Source organism: Pongo abelii, chromosome 2, assembly GCF_028885655.2.
Source record: "Pongo abelii isolate AG06213 chromosome 2, NHGRI_mPonAbe1-v2.0_pri, whole genome shotgun sequence".
Classification (NCBI taxonomy): Eukaryota; Metazoa; Chordata; class Mammalia; order Primates; family Hominidae; genus Pongo; species Pongo abelii.
Genome location: NC_085928.1, coordinates 17,454,891 through 17,479,759, shown reverse-complemented (window position 1 = coordinate 17,479,759; position 24,869 = coordinate 17,454,891). Strand labels below are relative to the sequence as shown.

Here is a 24,869-nt window from a genome sequence, read left to right as displayed (position 1 = left end):
TAAGAGCTTTGCCATACCTCCAGTCTCAGCTCATGGTCTTAATATTTGGCTTTATGGCCTGGTCTTGTGATATCTAGTATATGCCTGGACTTGTGCTCCTAGAATGAAGGCCTTCAGGCCAACCACAAGAGAAAGGGCCCTGGGCCTTGGTTCAATCTTAGCAAGACTGACCTGACCTGCCAGGTTTGTCTCATCAAGGCTTGATTATGACCAATCACTACGTCCACAGAACACCAGCAAGTTTATTGAGTAATTAAGGTGACAGCCATAGAACTTTGCAAATGCATTTCCACAAAAGTTCTGAGTTACTTGACTATGAAAAGTGAGTTTTCATTTTAACCAACCCCCTCCTCCAATACTACCAGAAAGCATGAGATTCTGAAGAAACCTTCACAAATCGACTCTTAATTATGGTAGCAATGTTTCAGTCTCAATTAGGTTCTGCTGGGTTCCTGAAGTTGGGAGTGAAGTGGCTCTTGAGTGGCTCCCAGCACTTGTGGTAGTTCTCATCCAAACACCTGGAGGCCTTGAGTCCCCACTTTGTGACCGCCAGACTTAAAGATGATTCAAACATAAATGCCTGGAGGAAGTGAGGATGGGGATGAGAAAAAAGAGGTGATATAGATAATAAACACATTTGATTAGATGTCAACAGAAGGTATGGGTAGGCGAAATCTTCCAATAACAAATCAAAGATTTGTGTGCTAGAGTGGTGAGGAGAGCAGGCTCAAGCCCTGAGTTGTGGCTCTGGTCCTACCATTTGTAAGCTGGTGAGACCTGGTACAAGACCCTTAACTTCTCAGGGCCTCAAGTTTCATTCTGTAAAATAAAATTCAGCCCTTAAGCTTCAAATTATCTTCATGGTATTGTGGAACTAAGTCTGCTAGATCCAAGGGCAGACATGGGAGAATCCTGGGAATATCCATCTTCTGAGGGCCTTCACTTACTGTGGCTATGTCCTTGTGAGGAAGGGAATACTTCCCATTTTGCAGAGGAGGAATTAAGGCTAAGAGCTGGGAAACGACTTGGTTAAGTTGACAAGTCATGGCAGAACTGGGATTTGAGCCTGTCTTTTCAGGACTTTGACCAAGAGATGGGCTGGGAAAAGGGAAAAAGGGAGTGGGGAGGAGAGGGAGGTGAAGGAAATGGCAGGAATGGCTGTAGCAATTTTAGAAGTCATATCTCAGAAGTGTCTGAATGGTGGATGTTGCACTGTCAGGAGGTTTTTGTCCACAACAGAAAGAATATGCAAATACTCTGTGCATCTTAGACATTACAGCTTCATCAATTGCTGAGTTTTCTTATCCACTGTGGCTTTAAAAACAAAACAAAACAAAACCCCAAAACCAAACCCTACAATTCATATATGCTCACATTTGGAAATTTGTAAAATACAGACAGGCAAAAGGAAAATAATAGAATTATCTTGTGCCACAACCCAAAGCACTCACATTAATGTTTGGGCTCTAATATACATTAACTTATTTTTGCCTAAAACAATGGATATGAGTATCCCTGCCTGACTTCCTGTGACAGGCTTGATGGGAAGACTGGATGAGATCATATGGAAGTGCTATGCAAGTTATACAGCGCTATTCAAGATGCAGAAAAGGCTTTCAATAAAACTTACTATATCTTCAAGTTAAAAACTCTCAATAAACTAGGCATTGAAGGAACACATCACAGAATAATAAGAGCCACCTATGACAAACCTACAGCCAACATCATACTGAATGGGGAAAAGCTGGAAGCATTCCCTTTGAAAACCAGCATAAGACAAGGATGCTCTCTCTCACCACTCCTATTCAATGTAGTCTCAGAAGTCGTGGCAAAGAGTAATCAGGCAATAGAAAGAAATAAAGTGCATCCAAATAAGAAGAGAAGAAGTCAACCTATCCTTGTTTGCAGATGACCTGATTCTATATCTAGAAAATACCATAGTCTTGGCCCAAAAGCTCCTTCAACCAATAAACAACTTACAGCGAAGTTTCATGATACAAAATCAATGTACAAAAATCACTAGCATTGCTATACACCAACAACAGTCAAGCTGAAAACCAAATCAGGAATGCAATCCCATTCACAACTGCCACAAGAAGAATAAAATACCTAGGAATACCCCTAACCAGAAAGGTGAAAGGTCTCTACAATGAGAATTACAAAACACTGCTCAAAGAAATCAGAGAAGACACAAACAAATGGAAAAACTTTCCATGCTCATGGGTAGGAAGAATCAATATCATTAAGATGACCATACTATCCAAAACAATGTAAGGATTCAATGCTGTTCATATAAAAATACCAACGACATTCTTCACAGAACTAGGAAAGACTATTTTAAAATTCATATGGAACCAAAAAAGAGCCCAAATACCCAAGGCTATCCTAAGCAAAAAGAACAAAGCAGGAGGCATCATGCTACCCAACTTCAAAGTATACTACAAGGCTACAGTAACCAAAACAGCATGGTAATGATACAGAAACAGGCACATAGACCAACAGAACAGAATAGAGAGCCCAGAAATAAGGCCACAACCTATAACCATCTGATTTTCAATGAAGCTGACAAAAACAAGCAATGGGGAAAGGACTATCTATTCAATAAATGGTGCTGGGACAACTGGCTAGTCATATGCAGAAGATTTAAACTGGACCCCTTCCATACACCATATACAAAAACCAATTCATGATGGATTAAGGACTTAAATGTCAAACCCAAAACTATAAAAACTCTGGAAGATGACCTAGGCAATACCATTCAGGACATAGGCATGGGCAAAGATTTCATGACAAAAACATCTAAAGCAATTGGCAACAAAAGAAAAATTGACAAATGGGATCTAATTAAATTTAAGAGCTATACACACACACACACACACACACACACACACACACACACACACACATAATGGAATACTATGCAGCCATAAAAAAGAACAAGATCATGTGTTTCTCAGGAACATGATGGAGCTGGAGGCCATTATCCTTAGCAAACTAAGAGGAACAGAAAACCAAATATTGTATGTTCTCACTTCTAAATGGGAGCTAAATGATGAGAACTCGTGGACACAATGAGGGGGACAACAGACACTGATGCCTACTTGAGAATAGAGGGTGGGAGGAGGGAGAGAATCAGAAAAAATAACTATTGGGTACTATTTAGTGCCCGAGTGATGAAATAATCTGTATAATAAACCCCTGTGACATCAGTTTACCTATATAACAAATCTGCACATGTACCCCTGAACCTCAAATAAAAGTTAAAAATAAATAAAGAAATAAAAGAAAAAAATGAATAAGACCTAGCATTTGATAGCATAACAGGGTGACTATAGTCAATAAAAATTTAATTGCACATTTTAAAATAACTGAAAGAATATAATTGGATTGTTTGTAACACAAAGGATAAATGCTTGAGGTAATGGATACCCCATTTATCTTGATGTGATTATTACATATCATATGCCTGTATCATAATATCTCATGTACCCTGTAAATATACATACTTATTATGTACCCATAAAAATAATAAATAATATGTAATAAAGATGTTTAAAAAGCACTATTCACATACAAGGATCATTATGGCCATTCCTATTGTCTCTTTGCTGACTGCTTCTTAAAAGCCTCTCCATTTGGCTGGATTAACAAAAGCCCCATCCCAGCTGACTTTGAAGATGGTATTGTACCAAGTTAATCACTCCAAACAAGAATAAGGATAAGGCATGTAGATAGACCTGGGTCTGAATTATATAATGGGAAATGGTGAGGACGACCGAAAGTTAGGTCTAGGTAAGATGTTGGACCCTCCGCCATCAGGTATTCTGGCTCCAGGGTCTCCCATCCTAATAGGAGAGCTCTTTCTCACTAGTAATTCAAAGCATTGCTCCTCATAGAAATAACCGTGTCCTACGCCTCACTGTTGTAAAACACAGCTCCCTCATAACATTGACCACCCAAAGCCAAATTGGGGACCAAAGGTTATTGAGTGGCAACTCTGGAATAGCCTCCAGGAATGCACTTCCAGGAGACTTCAGAGGTAATAGCTTAACTGAGACTGCCAGACTGCATCTCTTTGAGATGTAGGGGTTCTACAGAAACTCCATAGAGGCCCTTGAAAGGGGAAATAGAGCCAAAGCAAGCAAATGGGACTCTGTACACCCTCCTTTTGCAAAGGAGCTCCACGAACTCTGGCTCCAGCGTTGGGACTGAAAGCAAACTGCAGTGGACAGATGGACAGATAATGCTCACTGCTTAGGGTAGTTTGCAAGCATGAAGCAGGCAGGTCTGGGCTATAGATTTTAAACCAGGTAGCATTGAAGGCATTTATTTTAAAAAGTAAAGCAAATTTGCATGTGATTTAGCATAAAATTACTCCCTGTGGACCATAAACTCTACCTCGAAGAATGCAAAAATAAACTAAAATCAAGCACCGCAGCCAACTGCAATTGTGTTCAGCCTCAATGTTTACAGCCTGACACAGGAGGAATACAAAACAGGTTTTAAATCCCATCAGTTGCATCCATGCCAAAGCAGAGCAAAGGAAAATGCAAAAAACAGCTGAGAATTGCTTCTCACAAGCCCTGACTATAGTGAGGCAAGGGCTTTTTGACTCTCCTTGGCTTGAAACATGTGCTAAAGGTGAGATCCTGCCTCCGCTACTACTGTGGCCCTGGAGGATTACTTCAAAAAGCAGAAGACTCCGAGACATAGCATGTGCCCAGGGCTGCATATGGATACAGGAAGAGGCTTCACACAGTGTTAATAATATTCCCTTACATTTGAATAGTGTTGGACAGTCTGTTAGGTTAACTCATAGCCATCTGCTGGGTTGGATACTACACCCATTTTATAGATGGGGAAAATGAAGCACAGAGAAGCTAAGTGAGTTGTTCAAGATCCCGTAGGAACTAAGAGATGGGACTTGAACTCAGAACCCAGGTCTGACTCCAAGTCCAAAGATCTTTCTACACCACCACAACAGAAGTCTAGTATATACACAAGGATGTGTGTATATAAATGTAAACATACTTATGCAGTCATTAACTCACCCCCTTTTGACTCTTCGTCTGTGACTTTGGAGAAATGAAAAATAGCCACCCCTCTCAGCAAGGGTGGGGAGTTCAGAGGCCGCTGGAATCTGGCAGTTAACATACTTACCATGGTGCCATCGGCAATCCTCTCAGGTGCCAGCTTGGCCTTGCTGGCCTTCTCAAAGCAGTCAGCATCAGGTCCATGGGGGGTCATTGTGCTGTGCAGACTGCCTCCCCCTGGCAGGAACCCACCTTGCTTTGCCTCATAGTGACCTCGGATGAGTCCCATGAACTCACTCATGCAGTTCCCTGGGAAGGTTGAAGCAGCATTATTTTTATTATCCAAGGCAAGACCAGTAAAACACAAAGACCCCTTAAACATTATTTCTGCAGAATTCCAAGAACACAGGAGAAACTAATAAATCGTATAGGATTAATAAAGAATGTGGATTGACAGAAGAACAATCATAAAACATTCATATTGGCATTCTTGGCAGGCACAGCTCTACTCCATGGCCATGTGGATTATCAGAGGTCTCAAGTTCCACTCTCTGACAGGAATCAGGCTAGATCTAAAGAAAATCAGGGCCCAGAGAAGATAATAATAATTAAAATGCTAGTCATAATAGAGAGTGAATGTACTCTATCATCTAAGCTTACGAGCCCTGTATCAAAGTTATCTTATCTCCCAGATCATAACCCTTTCCCAAGTAGCTCCACTGTAGGACACAGCAACACCATATTTCTAATACCCAATCTAGAAGGCTTAGATTGAGGGTGTGTGGTTTTGATGGATGATGATGTAATGAAAAGAACCCCAGACTTAAAGTCCATTATCAAATGATAATCTGTGTGAAAGAATCTTGGTATGTGTATAAAACAGACCATAAATGCTATTTATTATAACATATTATCTTCTATAGATGAATCTGTTATCCTCTTGTTTTTCTGTTCTCCAGAATGTCTGTTGGATTTATTTTTATTTTTTCTAGTTCCATTGATACCCTATTCATAGAGTCCTAAATCTTAAAATTGGAAGGGATCCTTACTTCTACTCAATGTAGAAGAAATTTCTATATCTTTCCTGACTGATTACCTCCTGGGCTCTGCCTGGATGTGAATGGAAGCTCTCCACTCTACAAAACATATCATATTATTGAAGAGCTCTGTGTTTAAGAAAGTTCTTATATTAAATGGAAATTTGCTTTTATATGAGTTAAATTCATTGGTCCTAGCTGTGTTTTCTAGAGTCACACAAAATTTAACAAAAATCACCATGCTTCCACTCTTCCAATCTTATGCTTCTATTGAAATAAAGCTCTTTATTAGAGTAGCAATACAATAGAGCAGGAATTAAAGAAATATAACACCTGGGCAAATTTAAGTGCCTTTGCATCTCAAACCACACATCTACTTACCCATTCATTCATCTGTCCTTTTCTCACTTCACCCATCTGCCCATCCAGTTAGCCAGCACATATAATTAGATACTGTGCTGGGTACCGTGAGACAGAGATGAATAAGAAATAGCTTTTAAAGCTACTTAAAAAAGAAATAATTAACAACAACAACAACATAGCCTTTAAAGCTACTCATAGTCTGTCCTGTGAGAGTACTGAGTGCAAACCAAGGACGGAACAGAGAGGTGTGGCAGTGGCAACCCTTACAAAATCAAACACTGGACATGATACATGCCTGCCCTTCTTGCTTACATGTGCAGTATAACCAAGTGCCAAATGCTTTTATAATTGACTAAGTAGCCACACCCACCCTGCTCAGAAACAGAAAGCTACTGCAGGCCCCTACAAAGTGAGTGAGAGTGTGTGAGCTCCTGCTGAAGAGGTAAGACCCAGATCATAGCTCTACTTGTTTCTCTATGAAGTGGAAATACAGAAAAAGAAGCAAATGTAAGCATAAAGTGTCTACGTTTTAAAAACAGTTCAGCTCATGACTTAAATTTGGTGTCAAGCTCCTTGCTCTAGTATGTGTCCTCAGGGTCACCTTCATGGCTTAATTTTAAGAAGAAAGCAAAATAGAATTCAGCTTTGATCTGAATATGAATTTAGATAGCAGTGAGCTTGGTGATGACATTTCTATATCATTTTCTATATTTCAAAGTGGGAGGATAGACCTTGCCTTTCTGATTAAAGCTGAATCTAGGCCGGGCGCGGTGGCTCACGCCTGTAATCCCAGCTCTTTGGGAGGCCGAGGCAGGTGGATCACGAGGTCAAGAGATCGAGACCATCCTGGCCAACATGGTGAAACCCCGTCTCTACTAAAAATACAAAAAATTAGCCAGGCGTGGTAGCGGGCGCCTGTAGTCCCAGCTACTCAGGAGGCTGAGGCAGGAGAATGGCATGAACCCGGGAGGCAGAGCTTGCAGTGAGCCGAGATGGCGCCACTGCACTCCAGCCTGGGCGACAGAGCGAGACTCCGTCTCAAAAAAAAAAAAGCTGAATCTAGTTGACTAAGGCACTAGTCAACTTCTGGAGGCAATATTTCTATAGAAATAATTCTCCGTTTTCTCTTATAATAAAGTCACATCAAAGCAGCAAAGATTTTGAGTATTGCCAAGGCAATATTTTTAATATCTCTGGAAAACTCATTTCTAATCTGGGGTTCTGTGGTTTTTTCCAATGAACTCAGGGTACCCATACCTTTATAAGATCTATCCTGGGGCCAAATTTACTTTGAGAGTCATTAAAAAACTATAGGAGGCATCTCTCAAGGTTATTTGTGTCAGCAAGTCTGAACTACAAATAAAAATTAAGGAGTGGGTTGAGACCCTATAGCACAGTAGCAAACTTGTCTAAATCAGATGATTCTATTATTCCTCCACCTAGGGATGGGGACACGCCCTAGGCCAGTATTTCTCAACAAGAAGTCTGTAAACCTCCTTCATCAGAATCCCCTGACTTGCCAGTGAAAAATGTAGATTCTGGCCAGCCACGGTGGCTCATGCCTGTAATCCCAGCACTTTGGGAAGTCAAGACAGGTGGATTGCTTGAGTTTAGGAGTTCAAGACCAGCCTGGGCAACACGGCGAGACCCCGTCTGTACTAAAAATACAAAAAAAAAAAAAAAAAAAAGCCAGGTGTGGTGGTGTACACCTGTGGTCCAAGCTACTCAGGAGACTGAGTGGGGAGGATCACTTGAGCCTGGGGGGTAGAGGTTGCAGTGAGCTGAGATTGTGCCACCTGCACTCCAGCCTGCGTGACAGAGCGAGACCCTGTCTCAAAAAAAAGGCAGATTCAGCATCACTTGTGGGAACTTGTTAAAAATGCAAATTCTTAGGTCCTATCCCAGACCTACTGAAGCAGAAATTCTGAGGATGGAGCCCAGTAATCTGTGTTTTAATAAACCTTCCAGCTGACTCTGACACATGGTAAAATGTAAGAACCACTACAGGCACACAGAGTAACCTCAATACAAGAACAAGAGTGAAATGGTGAATTATTAAGTAGTAGCATGCGAAGTACAGACTATAAGCCAGGGAAATTTTCTCTCCTTGACAACAGGTCCTCTAGGTCACTAACTTCCAGGAGGAGAAAAGTTAGAGTCTTTAGTAGGCTTGACAGTTTTTAGAAACGACTTATGATGCTATTCACAAAATAGCTGGTGTCTTTGCAGTGGTAACTGATTGTTTTCTTTTCTCTACCATGATGGTGTCATCTGAAAAGGGGGATGCTGGCATTTGACCATGGAGTGGCTTACGTCCATCCTGAGGGCCTTCATTCCTGATGCTATAAAATAGCTAAATTGGCCATTCAGTGCACTGTTGTGTTCTGTTGAGCCCTGACACCTGGGAACTGGTATATATAGAGAGGGACCTATTATAAACAGAAGGCCCTGGAGTTTACTACAGAAAGGAATTTGTTTTCTAGAATGTTCCAGGTGGAATGCCTCTTACAGTCTTTCCAGAACTCTGTGTACAAAAAAATGCACACTCCAGGAAGTAGAATTGCACATTGAGCTTTGATTGGATTTTCAGCTAGCTATTGCGCAATTAAAAATGTCAACCTCATTAAGTACAGCCATGAAGTACTTTATTTATTCTTGTTGATGCATTCACTTATTAAATAAATATTTATTAGAAGCATGCTATATATCAGGCACTATGCTAGCCATACCAGTTAGTGGTCATGAGTGCTTGCTCTGGTATCAGACAGCCTGCAATTAAATCCTGACTCTACACTTAACTTGCTGTTAGTCCTTGAGAGAGTCACTTAATCCCTCTTGTGTCAGTTTAATTTTCTGAAAAAAAAAAAAAAAAAAAAAAAAGGTTGGGGGGGACAATAATACTACCTGTCTCTTACAAGTATTATAAACACTTCATGAGTTAGTTTTTTAAAAAACTTGTAACAGGACCATGGAAATTGGCCAATAATTATTAGGTGCTAAGAATAATAATATTAATAAAATAAAAATAGTAGATTTGTTAGGTCTTGTACTAGGCAACAAATGTTCTGCAGAAACTCTTTCCAGAATAGAGTCCATTCCTTAATGCAGGCTGCAGTCTGCTTTGCCCTGCCAAAATAATTGGAAAAGGCACGTTTCTGTCTTTCTCTCTCTCTCTCTCTCTTTTTATTTCTCTGGTTCTCTGAACCAGACTTAGGTGATGAACTTTCCCAAAACAACAGACTAACTAACAACCTCCCCAGCATTCCCCAAAAGGAAACATCTAAAATGTGAGGAAACTTGTTTAGAAGCCTTTCTAACAAGGCTTCTAAACTTTACCAGCCTTTCTGCCTCTTACACGGACAGAGAAACTGGGAACTAGGCTCAGAGTCAATGCATCAGTGTTGATATAGTTTGGATGTATGTTCCCTCCAACTCTCATGTTGAAATGTGATCCCCAGTGTTGGAGGTGGGGCCTTGTTTGAGGTGTTTGGGTAATGGAGGCAGATCCCTCACAAATGGCTTGGTGCCATCATGACGGTTATGAGTGAGTTCTCACTCTATGAGTTCACATGGGGTTTGGCTGTTCAAAAGAGGTTGGGACTTCCTCCTTTCTCTTGCTTGCTCTCATCATGTGATATGCCAGCTTCCCTCTTGCCTGCCACCATGATTGTATTTCCTGAGGCCTCATTAGAAACAGATACCAGCATCATGCTGCTTGTACAGCCTGCATAACCCAATTGGAGACCAGTTTGCCCAATAGGACTTTGTAAACATTGGCTCCATAAAAATAACCAAATGAACCAGTTTGCCCAATAGGAACCAGTTTGCCCAAAAGAGCCAAATGAACCTCTTTTCATTATAAATTAAGTAGCCTCAGGTATTCCTTTATAGCAACGAAGAATGGACTAACACAACTACCATCCCTTAAAGAGATTAAAGCCTGGGGATCAGCACTAGGCCTTGTGAGGCAGGATCCTGAATTCATGCCAGGGTAGGTGTCCAGAAATAATCCAGGCATTATTCCCAATGTGTAGCACTCACTGCTTTGTTGTCTCTTTGGCTTGCAAATGTGGCTTGGTAAAAGAGAGACTTACTATGGTAATAAGGAGGCCTGAAGGTCTTATCAGCAACGCCCCATCGAGGTGGGAAGATGACAAAATCAGCAATGGCCACTCCAGGGCGGACAGACTTAGCAGTCAACACTGTGAAAATGGATGGGTCCTGTGAACACACAAGGAGAGACTGAACGCATGATGCAAGGGAAGTGACTGGACAATGACACACATTTCATGCATACATGAAGGTGTTTGCAAGTGACATTCTAATTTCTTTTTATTTATTTATTTATTTTTATTCAACTTTTAATTTCAACTTTTATTTTAGATACAGGGATACATATGCAGGTTTGTTACCTGGGTATATTGTGTGATACTGAGGTTTGGGGTAGGGATCTGATATGGTTTGGTTGTGTCCCCACCCAAATCTCATCCTGAATTGTAGCTTCCATAATCCCCACATGTTGTGAGAAGGACCCAGTGGGAGGTAACTGAATCATGGGGGCAGGTTTTTCCCATGCTGTTCTTATGATAGTGAATAAGTCTCACAAGATCCAATGGTTTTATAAAGGGCAGTTCCCCAACACATGCTTTCTTGATTGCCTCCATGTAAGACATGCTTTTGCTCCTCCTTCGCCTTCCACCATGATTGTGAGGCCTCCTCAGCCATGTGGAACTGTGGATATGTTAAACCCCTTTTTCTTTATAAAGTACCCAGTCTCGGGTATTTCTTCACAGCAGTATGAAAATGGACGAATACAGGATCCCATCACCCAGATAGTGAGCATAGTATCCAATAGGTAGTTTTTCCACCCTCCCCCTTCTAGTGGTCTCCAGTGTCTATTTTTCTCATGTTTATGTCCATGGGTGCTCAATGTTTAGCTCCCGCTTATAAGTGAAAACATGCAGAATTTGGTTTTCTATTCCTGCATTAATTTGCTTAGGATTATGGCTTCCAGCTGCAACCATGTTGCTGCAAATGGACAGCCTAATTTCTGATCAAACAACAGAAGTCTGGGCTTGTCATCAAGGTGCAATAATCACTCATAGGACTTTTTCCCTCTTGCTGTGCTTGAAGCAAAATGAATTAACACCAGCTAAAAGGATTCTGAGCTGCTTTTTCACCCTGCTGAGCCTACATTACATGCAACTTATTACCCTGTGAGTCTGAGAACCAACGGTGCCTGCTTCTCAACCTCAGGTCAAGTTGACTAGAGCTGAGATGTGCAGCAGAAGGGATGCTCAGAGCAAAGTGGAAATAGAAATAAAGCAAAATCCAAGTTTTGGTGTAGATGTGCTCCTCTTTGGGAGAATACAGAGATTCCAGATTGTATCCATTGGCAGAAAAGTCTGAGAAGTGGTTCATTGCTTTCCTACCTTTGTTTGACTTTCAGGTCTAAAACACAGCATTTACATCAGTAGTCTTCATAGTGGTAGTGTAGAGATGGGATAGGTTGAGGGACGAGATTATACTTTTTAAAAATCTTCAGAATTCTTTAGTGAGAAGATTGAGATTCAATTTAATTGAAATCAACAATCATGTTCCCTTTCAGATGCCATGCAAGAGTCTGGAGATTCAAAGATCATGGGGATCGATTCCCTGCTTCTTTAGCATTAATTGTGGGGTGGCGGTTTGGCAGCTAATTCTACCTGAAAGGGTCAAGGAAGGCTTCAAAGAGGAGGTGACATTTGAGGTAGGTCTTCAAGAATGAACAGAAAGAAAGAAAAAGAGAGAGAAAGAGAGAGAGAAAGGAAGGAAGGAAGGAAAGAAGGAAGGAAGGAGTATATGTACCCTTGAACCTAAAATAAAAGTTAAAAAAAAAAAAAGAAAGGAAGGAAGTGGGGGAGATGGGGGAAAAAGGGAGGGAAGGAGGGAGGGAGGACTAAGGAAGTGGGAAGGAAGGGAAATGACATTTTAATCACTGAAAACACATCAAAGTGCACAGGGATTTTGTTAAGAGGAGAGAAGGCTAAAACCCCAGTGCATTGACAGAAGGGAGAGGGGCAAGAGGTGATACTGGAAAATGAGTCCAGGGACAGATGGTGAAGAGCATCAAACACCATGCTTCAGAGCTCAGACTTAATCCTAAGCCATGGGAAGCCTGCAAAGGCTTTCTAATGAAGACAGTGGTGGCATGATCAGAACTGAATTTTGGAAAAATAACTATTGCAGCAATACAGAGAAGATTGCACCTGTGTAAATTCAAACAAAAATAAACCCAACCCTTATTGCTGTGAGAATTGACATTTCTTCAACTGTCATGGGAAATGATCTGAAACTATTAAAGCAAAGGTAATGAATCACAAATAAAGCTTTATCAGTGTCGCAGGATCCTTTTTCGTGCTGTTTGTTTGGGGTCTGATGTCTCACTTTTTTTTTTCCCCTTTGCTTTTTTTAAGGGTTGCTGCTGTTTGGAGAGGTAGTTTTGTCCCCCCAGAGATAAACTGAACTGGCTCAGGATAATCCTTTTGCCTCTGAGTCTCTGACTTCTGCTCTAATTATCCTTCCAGCCTGTGGGTTAGGTTCATCTCTTATGAAGTGAGCTGCAAAATGAACTGCCCCCCGGGGTCTCAGAACCATCACTTTATTAAGAATGTAGGTAGGGTCTTGGGAGCCTGCACTGTAGACCAGAGACCATTTGTGGCCTCCTAACTGAGTGAAAAATATGACCAAATTCATGCTCTAGAATTTCTTTGGTTTAAACTCAAGCACTGAACGTTATGGGTAACTTTAGAAGTGGGCTGTTCACTCTGTCACTGCCAAATACAGCCAGGAGTGAAGGCACTGGGGCGAGAAGTCAGAGATCACAGAGGAGGCTCTTGAGAGTTGTGAGGTCAGAGACTTCTCCAAATTCATGAAGTTCCTTTCTCGTCATTCTACCACTGACATTAACACTTGGTTGTTTTGGGGGATGAATTTTCCACAAAGAAACTAAGTGCTTATCCACTTAGTTTGGCAAATACAAGTCAGAGTATCACCAACGCTCTATAGAGAATGAAGCTGTGTTCACAGGGGAATGTTGAGTATCTGGCTTCACTTCCCTACTAGCTGTGTTATTTACTCCTTCACCAAAGGACAAATGACTATATCTAGGGCTTCCAACGGTGACATTGGAAATGTTAGATCTGTAAATGTCAGAGGTCTACTGTGGACCCCTCCCACCCAAGGGTTGCCTCATCCCAAGGCCCCTACAGGGTTCAGACTTACTGCATGGTCAAAGGCCACCGAGTTGATAACCATGAAATTCTTCAGGTTGTACTTGTAGGGTGTATAATTCCCATGCCAGGCCACAACATTGAATGGGGAGACATCCTAATCACAAAAAGCAGGAAAGGATAATTTTACCATCTAATGCTTTTTTAGCTGTGATCCCACAATATATACTGAGCATATCTCTTTCTTCTTTTGATTTGATTTTGTTCTCGATTTAATTTTACTGTCCTTTGGGAGAAGTATAACCCTGAATCATTTTGTGGTTGCTCCACACACCCTCTACTTAGCCACTAACCCTGTTTTTCTGGTTCATAAGCTGCAGCTGCCTTCTGATCACACATGCAGCAGAAGCACAGCACATTCTCCAAGTAATGCCTTTTCAACAATTTTTAACCTAACTGTGAGGATCTGTGGATGTCAGCAGTTCTCAAACAATCTGGGCTACCTTCTGTTTCCTGGAACAGACAGTACCTGCTGTGATGCTTCTCCAGGTAATTTCAGCCTAGAGGAGCTTGCAATAGACACAGTGCCTGGGTTGGTGAGTCCAGGAGAGGGGAGAAGGCCTCTAAAAGTTCCAACTCCAAGGACTTGAGATTTCAGAGCAATCCTAACATAATACTTCTTGTTCCTGTCCTGGGGTAGAAGAGGATCAGTGTCCTGCTATAGGAAGGTGGTCCCTTCTGTATCTATGGGTCTGAAAGCGCTAAAGATTTTAATGAAGGCGCTACTCATAGAGGCGTGGTTAGGGTTAACTGGAATGACTAGAAATGTTGAAGTATCTGAGCCTAGCAATAGCGGGAAGACACTGCTATTCCTGGGCATGTGGAATGAGGAGGGAAATATTGTTATAGGACTTCAGCAAGAGCTAGAATTATAAAGAAGGGTGCTACCCAGTGGTGTGCTGGTAAATATTTAACAACTAGCACTCTGAAAAAAATATATAAAGCATTGACATATAGTGTTTACTGATTTCTAAGGTGTATATAGTCTCACCATGATGATTTTCTAGCTACCAATATGACATCACCGAATACACAGTTGGACAGAAGTGTGCATATCAGCTTTTGCAAGTCACTATGAATCAGCTCCAGCCTACCACTAGGGCTACCAACAGGAACTGAGGTCATATGGGGGATGCAGCTACTGTCAGAAACACAGTCCTAAAGAGTGAGGAAGCAGGGGAAGAAATATCCCAATTTGTCTTTCCTCCTTCCTTGTAGTTTCCTGTGGGTTGAACCCAACAGAAGCCAGCTGGCTAGGGAGCCCGGGTGATACAGTCAACCTTCCAGGACACAGATCATGGCAAAGAGGGAGAATGGATCAGTGGGGACTCACACAGAAAATAACCAGCATAGGGTCTACTTGGAAAGTACAAACCTTTCGGAGGAGCTACTGGCTGCTTCTAGAATTGTGGTTCTTTAACAATTGTATGTAAACAATGATCTGGGGAACATGCTTAAAATGAATGTAGGTTTCCATGTCCCATCTCCAGAGCCTATCATTTTTTGCAAGGCTAGAGTAGTATCTAAGGATCTGCATTTTTTTTTTTTGAGAGAGAGTCTTGCTCTGTTGCCCAGGCTGGAGTGCAATGGCATGATCTTGGCTCGCTGCAACCTCCGCCTCCTGGGTTCAAGCAATTCTCCTGCCTCAGCCTCCCAAGTAGCTAGGATTACAGGTGTGTACCACCACGTCTGGCTAATTTTTGTATTTTTGGTAGAGACGGGGTTTCACCATGTTGGCCAGGCTAGTGTTGAATTCCTGACCTCAGGTGATCCGCCTGCCTTGGCCTCCCAAACTGCTGGGATTACAGGCATGAGCCACCATGCCCAGCCTAGGATCTGAATTTTAAATAAGCCTCCTTGAGGATTTCTGATGCAAATAGCCCCCGAATTTTGAGAGACCTTGACCCGGAGAATAAGAGAATAACAATATGTCTGTTTCAGGGGTTAATTTTAAGTGCCAAACTGGTTGGCCTCGGCTGGTTGGCATTATCTCTAGATGCTGCCTAAGAAGAATAACATACCTTGGAAAACATTAGGAATAAGTCAAATAGGCAAAATGAAGTAAACAAATAATGCTAAACAGAAGAGATCTTTGGGTCCTTCTTATTACATGATTATTTTATTCTAATATATATTCACTATATTTAGTAATATATTATGTTATACAGTCCATATTACATTGTTGTTATTATTATTTATTAATATCTGTGCCTTTGCTTTTGTCCTGAATTGCCAGCCTGGTTGTACAAACAAAGCCAAGCTAATTAACTGAATTCTACTTGTTTTGTAGAATTGCTTGTATTTGAAATAGGGTGGTATTGGAGTGTATGTATCTTGGCTGATCTGTTAACTCATTTGCTTTTCAGAACATATTATGCTGCCCATATATTATGTTTTCCATACCATTTATAGAGACCTACATATTGCTAATATTTTCGTTGCTTGGTGAGTAGAAAGGGCACAACCTTTGGAGTCAGACAGATATGGGTTCAAATTCTGGTTCTGCCACTTACTGTGAAATTGGTAAATTATTTATCATTACTGGCCTTTTTCATGACTATGAAAGTATCATTGACTACTAGAACTACTTGCTTTATTTGTAGTGCCGTAGTGGTATGATAACAATGAAAGGATATATGTAAAGTTTGTAACACTCTCCTTGGCAATCAGTAAGTGCTCAATCACTCTTCATTTCCTCCCCTTCCTGCCAACCCTTTTGCTTTACCTGTTTGGCAGCAAACAGCTTGCCCTGGTATTTATCAATGACCGTGTAACCACCTGGTACTTGGCGATCCTCATACCAGGCAACAGGTATCAAGAAATCACGAGGATTGGCCAAGCCATTGGCCCCTAGAACATAGTAACCCAAAAGTCTTTTAGAAACTTCCAAAACATAGGAAAGATGCCCATGGTTGCATGAAGAGAAAGGCTTTCTTTCATGTCAAGAGCTACGCCACAAATTGCTTTCATTGCTCAAAGATTCACTGCATTTCCAGTCTGGTACCTTTTAGGAAGACCCAAGGAATCTGATCAGAAAAAAATTCACAAAAACCAGCATTACTTTCTAAGGTTGTGGAGTGACTATGGTTAACAAAACCATCTTATATGCATTATCTTATCACTACAGGTGAGGGGAAGGGAAGAGAGAAAGAGAACTGAAAAGAGGAAAAGGGAAGATCTGATAGAACTCCAGAACTTTTTCTTTTGAAGGAACCCTTGAATATTCCAGAAGTCATTGACAGTCCTTGATCTCAGATAGGAAGGGTTACACGCTGTTGCCTAAGGCATGCCTCTGCTCCTTAGACAGAACTCAGATTCCAAGTCTGAAAACGGCTCTCCAGCCTGAAAAACCCTGTCTGCCACTCAGGAAGAAGTATTTAGGACCTGCCTGCTTACCTTTGCTTAGGAGTGAGTATTTCCTCCAGAGAAAGGAAATAAATTAAAAGACCAAACATGAAAAACTTAAGTGCAAAAACAATTTAACTCTGAGAGGAGCGAGCTGAGGAGTGTTTTATCATTTTCAGCTCCTGGGCTTAAAAAAATAAGTCCCCGGCTGGTTAGCAAATTATAGATATTTTCCAGAGGGTACATGTTCCATGGAACCTGGAGGCTATGCTGACTATAGAGCAGCAGGAAGCCAGAGCAGAGTGGGAAGAGTGGGCGGTGAACAGGATGACAGACGGCCCACCACGGCTCCAGCTGCCTCTTGCTGCCTCCCACCTTCCTCTGCATATTTGGATTCCTCAGGGGAGTTGACCAGAAGGCACACACTGGCCTGTCCCTGTTTGCTCTAAAAAGCTGTTGACAAGGAAGGGAAGAATTGGGAGATGTGACCAAAGAGTAAACCAAGGGCCAATTTTCCCAGCCATTTCTTTCAATCCAAGAGACGGTTTGAGAACAACCCCTCCTAACATTTTCACTTCCTCCAGCTTGCCAGAAGAATGGGGGCTGCGGAGACCTTGGTTCACTTTGGAATGTTTTAATCTGCCTCCTGGGGTGTGGTTTCTAGATCTTTCATAGCACTGAGTGATGTACTTTTTTGACTGCTAAGTGTGTGGATTTGGTGGGGTGTACACAGAGGTTCACAGACTATGTGTCACCCAGTCCATCCCTCCTTTCCATAGGAATATACCCCAGGGCATTTTTATGGCCTTCCCACTTTATACAATATGCAAAACAAAAAGCAACCCAAACCAATCCATTATAAATCTCACTGACTTAACAAAAAGATCTTCCTCCTAATCACAAAGCTCATTCTCACTTGTATGTTTTGCAAAGCTGTTCCCTTTCCTCTTTACTCTCCTGAACTTTTCATAAAGAATTAGTCACATTCTCATCTCTTCTGTGGAGCTGTTTCTGGTGACCCGAGCCCACAGTAACCCAAACTTCTATATTCTTTCCTGTACACACTATGCAACCAGAAATCTATTACATGCTGTCTTTATCTCCAATGTCTATATACTATTCTAGAGAGATTTATAATGGATTGGTTTGGGTTGCTTTCTGTTTTGCATATATTTTCTGGGAAGACACTTGGTCTAGAGAAGAATTTGTCTAGAGAGAAAAGTGGAAGTTTGAGTGAGACAGCGAAGGGAGAAGGATGTTTAACTTGCATGCAATTATCTGTGTCCTACATCTCAAGTGAGGCTTAGAGGCTTGTAATGAAGATTTACCAATTGGTCCAAGGTCAGGTAACTCAAAGTGGACACCGTAGACCTCCAAGATGTAGCCCCTGGTCTCCTCAAAGACATCTATGCTGAACCGCATTCCTCTCTGGAATGGAAAGCAGACACTGGTGTGCCCTCTGAAATCACAGCTGTAGATATAAAGAAGCTGCCCAGAGCCATAGCCCATCCCACATGCAAAAGTAAAGCTCTTGTTTGTTGAGCTGCTTGGGAGGTGACCAGAGCAAACATGAAAAACTGAATTTTTTAAAAAAGAAATTTTTAAAATTCAGTTTAAAAAGAAAAACTGAATTCCTAATCACACATGTGACTCAAGCCAATTCTAGTCCACCCTCTCATTGGGTCCAGAGATAACAGTAAGCCTGATTTAGCCACACTTAAAAAAAAAAAGTCCATCTTCACTGCCTCTACTGCCATTAGTGGGAACAGGGCCTTATCCAGAATATATGTAAATATTTAGGAAAGTGCAATGACAAGTGGTCTTTCCTTTAGAATTATGTGCTATATTAAAACAAAGCAGGCACCCAAGCTTGCTTACTCTTCAGCACATGGAACCTTCTGCATAACTCAAATTCCCTCCTCGTTGCCCAGACATGACAGAGAAATTTTAGAGTTGGAAATAGCAGCAGCTGAAACATCTGACTGCTCCCAAATTAGTGAGAGGCAGGGAAGGGGACACATCACCAACCTGAATGACGCAGATCTCATTGGGCTGTACAAGCATCTTGCCAAACTCGGTGTAAATGAGAAGATTCCCTTTCTGGGGAACTGACAAAAAAAGACAGGGCAGTGGTGAGCAATTCTTTTGGTGTGATAACCATTTCATGAACAGGAAAGGCTTAAGGCTGCATTTGCTTTTTCATTCCAAATGAAAAGAGCTTTATTGAGTCTCTTGGGGAAAAAGATAAATTCTGACAACTTAGATTAGCTATTTTCCTATCTAGAAGAAAGTGAATAAAACAATGACTCTGCTTTTTTGGTCATCAGGCAAGGAACTTGTACATGCACAATTTTGTGACATGGTCAAAAAGGGGTAGCAGAAATAGGATGGAAAATCACCTATTTCTGATAGTTCCAGTGAAAGGCTGACATTTGCTTGCATAACATATACACGAAAATGTTGATTCCAAAATATTGATACTAAAAAAACATCAAATATAATAGGCAGACCAGAACAATCTCTGATAGACTTTACATTTTAGATGGTCTCATGAAAATTTGAATTTAAATTGCAGTTAGTAATGATAAATGGGCTTTTACTGAGAGAGTTTGAAGGCAAATACAGTTACCATAATAAGTTAATCCCATTAGTATTAGTCTTCATTTCTTTTCAGCTGCCCAGGTCTCTCAGATCAGAAAGGTCCAGAAGAGATGGGCAAAGACAGAGAGACAAGGAAATAGAGTAGGGGCTTTGAGGTACACTAGAAATCTTTTCCAGACCACTTGTGGCCTCTAGACCTCAGTCTCTGGATTGCACTAAATGAAATAAGACAGATTGGAGAATGAAGGAAAATAATGTGTATAAAATTAGAAAGCAGCTTGTGGTTAGGGGTCAATTAACAGTGAGGGGGTCTGAAGTCTTCAGAACTCACCAATCAAGAAGTCCCCATCTGAATTGTAAAAGCATCTGAAACATATAGAGTAATTCTTGTGATTTTCAGTTTTAACATTGTCTAGACAAATTACGTCATAACACAAATCATTGTTTAGTGCCTATGTAGCAAGCTCAGAGCTGGGTATAAAATGGGGAGCAAAATGACCCAGGCTCTGCCCTTGTGGAACTTAGAGTCTAGTGGGGAGTCAGAGGGCAATCAAATAATTACAGAACAATATCACTGCAGACTGTAATGACCCTGTGAAAATCAAGTTCGAGGGAATGAAAGAATAGGGACTTGGTTAGTTTGAAGAATCAGCAAAGGCTTCTTCAAAGAAGGGACACATTTGACCTGAGATCTGAAGGTGTTATCTAGGTGAGGGTTTGGAGAAAGGAAAGAATGTTCCAGGCAGAAGGAACAGCAAGTGCAAGTGCTTAGAAGGAGGGCACGCGGCAGCTTGAAAGAAGTGAATGAAGGCCAGTGAGGCTCAAGTGGAGAGAGGGGAGGTGGCCTGATATGAGATTTGACCCAAAGAGAGGCCTCCAGAGCCTTGTCATAGGGTTGTGATCTTGTCCCTGATTCATGGCTCACAAGGTCGCTCAGCCAGGAAATGTAGAGTTGGGCTTTGGACACAAATGGTCCAGTTCCAGAGGTAGTGTATAATAAGTCAGGAATGCCATTTGCATACTTTGTTTTGCAAAGCCAGTATATAAGCTCCTCTACTTAAGAATTTTAAGCTTACACAGAACTATTAGCTGAAGCCAAAGTCGGGTAGCCTGCTACTAACGGGTGGTCCTAATGGAAACTCACACACTGTGACCTGGGACTCAAGAACAGCCCTGGGGAACCTTAGAAATTAAGGATATTCAAAGGCACATGTTCTCAGGATCTCCTGAGGGCTGGGTCATGGGTCACTGGTCACTCATATTTGGCTCAGAATACATCAATTCAAATATTTTACATATTAATAGTTTGACTATTTTTGTCAACAATAATTTGGCACCTGGAAACATTGGGCCTCAGAGAAGACTCAGAACCCTGAAGGAGTTGCCTGAACTCAGGGCTAAGGTATCAGCAGAGACCTATTGAAAGCGCCTTCAACTTTGGGCTTCTCCTCTGATGGAACTATTAAGTCCTCCTGAGCCCTGTTTGGTTGACAGTTCTTGATTTTTCCCTCCTAGGAAGTTGTTGTTTAGGTTCCTAATTCTAGTTCACAGGTCCATTCTAAAGTATTTTCTCCACTGTGTTTTTCTTCTTTTCTTTTTTTTTTTTTTTTTTTTGAGATGGAGTCTCACACGGTCGTCCGGGCTGGAGTGCAATGGCATGATCTCGGCTCACTGCAACCTCCACCTCCCGGGTTCAAGCAATTCTCCTTCCTCAGCCTCCTGAGTAGCTGGGATTACAGGCACCCGCCACCACACCTGGCTAATTTTTTGTATTTTTTAGTAGAGACGGGGTTTCACTATGTTGGCCAGGCTGGTCTCGAGCTCCTGACCTCGTGATCTGCCCACCTCGGCCTCTCAAAGTGCTGGGATTACAGGCGTGATCCACTGTGCCCGGCCTCCATTGTCTTTTTCTAAAGACAATAAGAATGATCCCCTTTTGGGTACCCTGTTTGGTTTCCAGTTTGGAGGTGCATTCTAAATGGTCTTCTCCATTGTTTTTTCTCCCAAAATTTAGCTCAATTGGCTTGTCTGCGCATTCGCGTGACTGTCATTTTTGTGCATAAATGAGAGACTGAGCTCCTCAGCTCTGAAGAGAAAGGGCATTTTGTTCCTCCCAGCTGAAAGGCACCCTGGGTGACCAGCGGCTGAATTGCAGTGTCTGGGGGATTCATCCCCTGTAATGTGCAGTGGCGCTACAGGGAACCCCCCCCCAAAAATAGTTTAAAAAGATTTGTCCCGGAAACACATATAAGAGCTGATCACTTGGCATTTTGAGGCCTCTCAGAGGTGCTAGATCTCTGGAGAGAGAAACTGAGACAGGCAAGAGGGTGGAAACGACTCGGTGGTGAAACACTGTGGAGTCCTGCCTACATTCAGTACACCAATCCACCACCCAAAAAACCCCTAGGCCACAGCTCAGTTCCTCCTTTTAAGGAAAAAAACATGGGAAACAAATAATCTAAGAATGAGGAAAGACAAGGAGAAAGGTGCCTCTACTTGCAAGTGTTTGTGTAAAATGGAAAAGTTCAAGGGTATGCCAGAGTTTCTAGTACTCCAGCTGGTTACATATTACAGTCTGTTGTGCACGTTTTAAACCGATGGGAAAATTGTATCATTCAGAGCCCAAAGGTCAACCTGCAACTACAGAGTTTCTAAGTTCTCTATTTCTCTGTTTTCTTTTCTGCCTGCTTTAAATTTGCTGTTACTTTTCCACTGAGATAAAAACCACAGTTTGGATCTAATGTACACCTTATACGTGTTGACTGATGTCTTATGCCTCCCTAAAATGTATAAAACCAAGCTGTAGCCCAATCACCTTGGGCACATGTTCTCAGGATCTCCTGACGGCTGTGTTGCAGGCCATTGGTCACTCATATTTGGCTCAGAAAAGTCCTTGAAATATTAAACAACAACAACAAAAGGATATTTGGACTCAGACTTAAAGTCAAAATGCCTTTCGATCTACTCCTGCATTCCAGGGCTCCATCCTCCCTTTTCTGTTCACATTGTTATGTGATGTTCTTGTTTATATCATGGATGTTCAGTCAAGGTAAATGCCTTTTGTCTCATTCATTATCATTGTCAATAAATATATATCAATATTGCCTTGAGGAGAAAACCAATAACAAAAACAACTATGTATGTGCATATGTGACTTCACAAGAGTGAAACCTGGAGTTTGCCTTCTGGTCAACAGCCCTTAGAAGATGGGCATGTCCTGCCCTAGAACTGAGCCACTTACCTGTTCTCCATGGAGGTATTGCAGAGGAAAATGTGGATAGCAAGCCCATTGTTAGACTTTATGTCTCCAGCTCCACACAAGGTATGCAGGCCCTGGGAGAGAACCACAGAAGAGGGAAAGGTTAATGTGAATGGTGCCCAAGAGGCAGCCCTTCCACTGGTCCCTGAGGGTCATGAGGCACATTTCTACTAGGGTCTTCCCTTTGGGACCGGTGGGACATTTGGAATCCAGGCAGCCTCTGAGGAGCGTGAATTTACTGACTTATGTTTCGTAGTTTGTGGTTTACCCTAGTCTCCAGCCATGGCCTAAATCTGGGTTGTCTTAGTGGCTATATCAGAAGAACTTACAGAGTATCAGTTCATTACTTGGTATTTTATCAACCTGATGCTTGACATCAACTGGAAGAAGAGATTCTGTTGGAGGTACCATCAGGCACCTAGGAGGCTTGGGGAGGAAGGTTGCAGCATCAGGGACCAGTTAATGCCCCTCAAGTACACTCCACTATGGGCAGCCCTCTGCTTATGAATAGGGTCAGCCTAATCTCTCTGGAACAGGGCAGAGGACTGTATTCTGATGGACTGTAATTCTCTCTGCTGTGTGACCAGATGATCCACAGTGCAAGAAAAATTAACACATGGGTCTTCTCAAAATAGCCCTCAGCCCCAAACCTGCAGATGGAGAGCCAAAAGGAGAGAGCTCTGCTCTTCCAGATATCTACAGTTCACACAAGAAAGGAGATGGGGATATCATTTTGTAATTTAACTCAATTTGTAAGTTTAGGGTATATTTAAGTGAGTCTACAAAGAGTTTGGAGCACTTATAAAGATGAGAACTTCAAGATGTTTCCAACAATTTATCCTATGGCTGGGCACTTGGACTGTCCCTAAGTAAGCCATGAGCTGAGGCTGGTCTGCAGAACCCTCCACTGGTCTCTTTGAGCCCCACTTCCTTAGGCCTCCTTTCTCCTCTCCCCCAGATACTCCTTGCTCTGTGCAGTATTCCAATACTCCTGGGACCTATAACTACCAAACAGAGCTTCCAATCAGCATTGTACTAACTAGAGTTGCCATGCTGAATTGACGCCATTCTAGCCCAAGCATCTACTTCAGGGAGATTATGAACTTGGATGGGAAATATTTTATATTTACTTTTGCTAATCTCTGAGTGAAATTTATCATTTCTTTCAACTAATATGAATGTAGGCAAAAAACCACAGCAGTATTAGAGGTGCCTGTAACTTTATCAATGATAAAAATCACGGATATCACATTATAGTTGTTACAGATACCTCAAAGTATATTTATGCTCATACCAGAATTATTAGATGTTTTCCATAGATATTATGATTTAGCACATTAACAAGAAAGCACATGAATGACTATAAACCAAATCAAATTTGTTTTTAATAGTATTTTTATCATTATATTTCAATATCATTAGCTTCTTTGTAATTTTATATAATTTATTTTATACATTTATAAACAAAAACATCATCAGACTATCAAAGTGAGCAAAAAGGTTAAAAGCCCCTGTTCTAGCCAAAAGAAAGGAACTTAAGTAGGAAAATGTTCAATTGCCATTGGCCTTTCTGAGATATAAATAGTTCATGAATACCCTCTGGTGTCAGGGGCCATATGGTTTCTGTAAGTAAGACATCCCTCCGCCAGCCCCCAAAGCATACGCAGGTGGTTTTGTCTCTGCTGCCTCCTGATAGGGCTGCTTCTTCTTGGCATTCAGCCTGCAAATGGTTGGCTCACTCACCACAGAAGAGAGAAGAGCAGTAGGAAGGGTGTGGATGGGACTGACTTACACTCACAAAGTCTACTTTCTTCTGAGATACTTTTGGAATCTCAAATGGTTTCCATCTAAGCTGGAAAAAAAATACACATACAGAAAAATTACTTCACAAGGGTAAACCATAGACCTTCTAAATAAATAGCATCGATTACATAGAAAAGAAAGGACAGCTACCCCCTCT

The 24,869-nt window shown here is 41.6% G+C and overlaps 1 protein-coding gene across 2 annotated transcripts in view; it reads right to left on the bottom strand.

Annotated features, from left to right (window-relative positions):
• Positions 1 to 222: 222 nt before the first annotated feature.
• Positions 223 to 24,869, bottom strand: part of HGD (homogentisate 1,2-dioxygenase) — a 60,623-nt gene continuing 35,976 nt past the window's right edge. For both annotated transcript variants that reach the window (XM_063721505.1, NM_001131271.2), the window contains 10 exon segments: positions 24,702 to 24,761; positions 22,892 to 22,983; positions 19,982 to 20,016; positions 19,078 to 19,157; positions 18,378 to 18,477; positions 16,430 to 16,554; positions 13,697 to 13,801; positions 10,528 to 10,654; positions 5,161 to 5,342; positions 223 to 580 (listed from right to left, as the gene is read on the bottom strand). In XM_063721505.1, the coding sequence (XP_063577575.1) occupies positions 431 to 580; positions 5,161 to 5,342; positions 10,528 to 10,654; positions 13,697 to 13,801; positions 16,430 to 16,554; positions 18,378 to 18,477; positions 19,078 to 19,157; positions 19,982 to 20,016; positions 22,892 to 22,983; positions 24,702 to 24,761 (1,056 nt within the window). In that variant the 3' untranslated portion in view covers positions 223 to 430.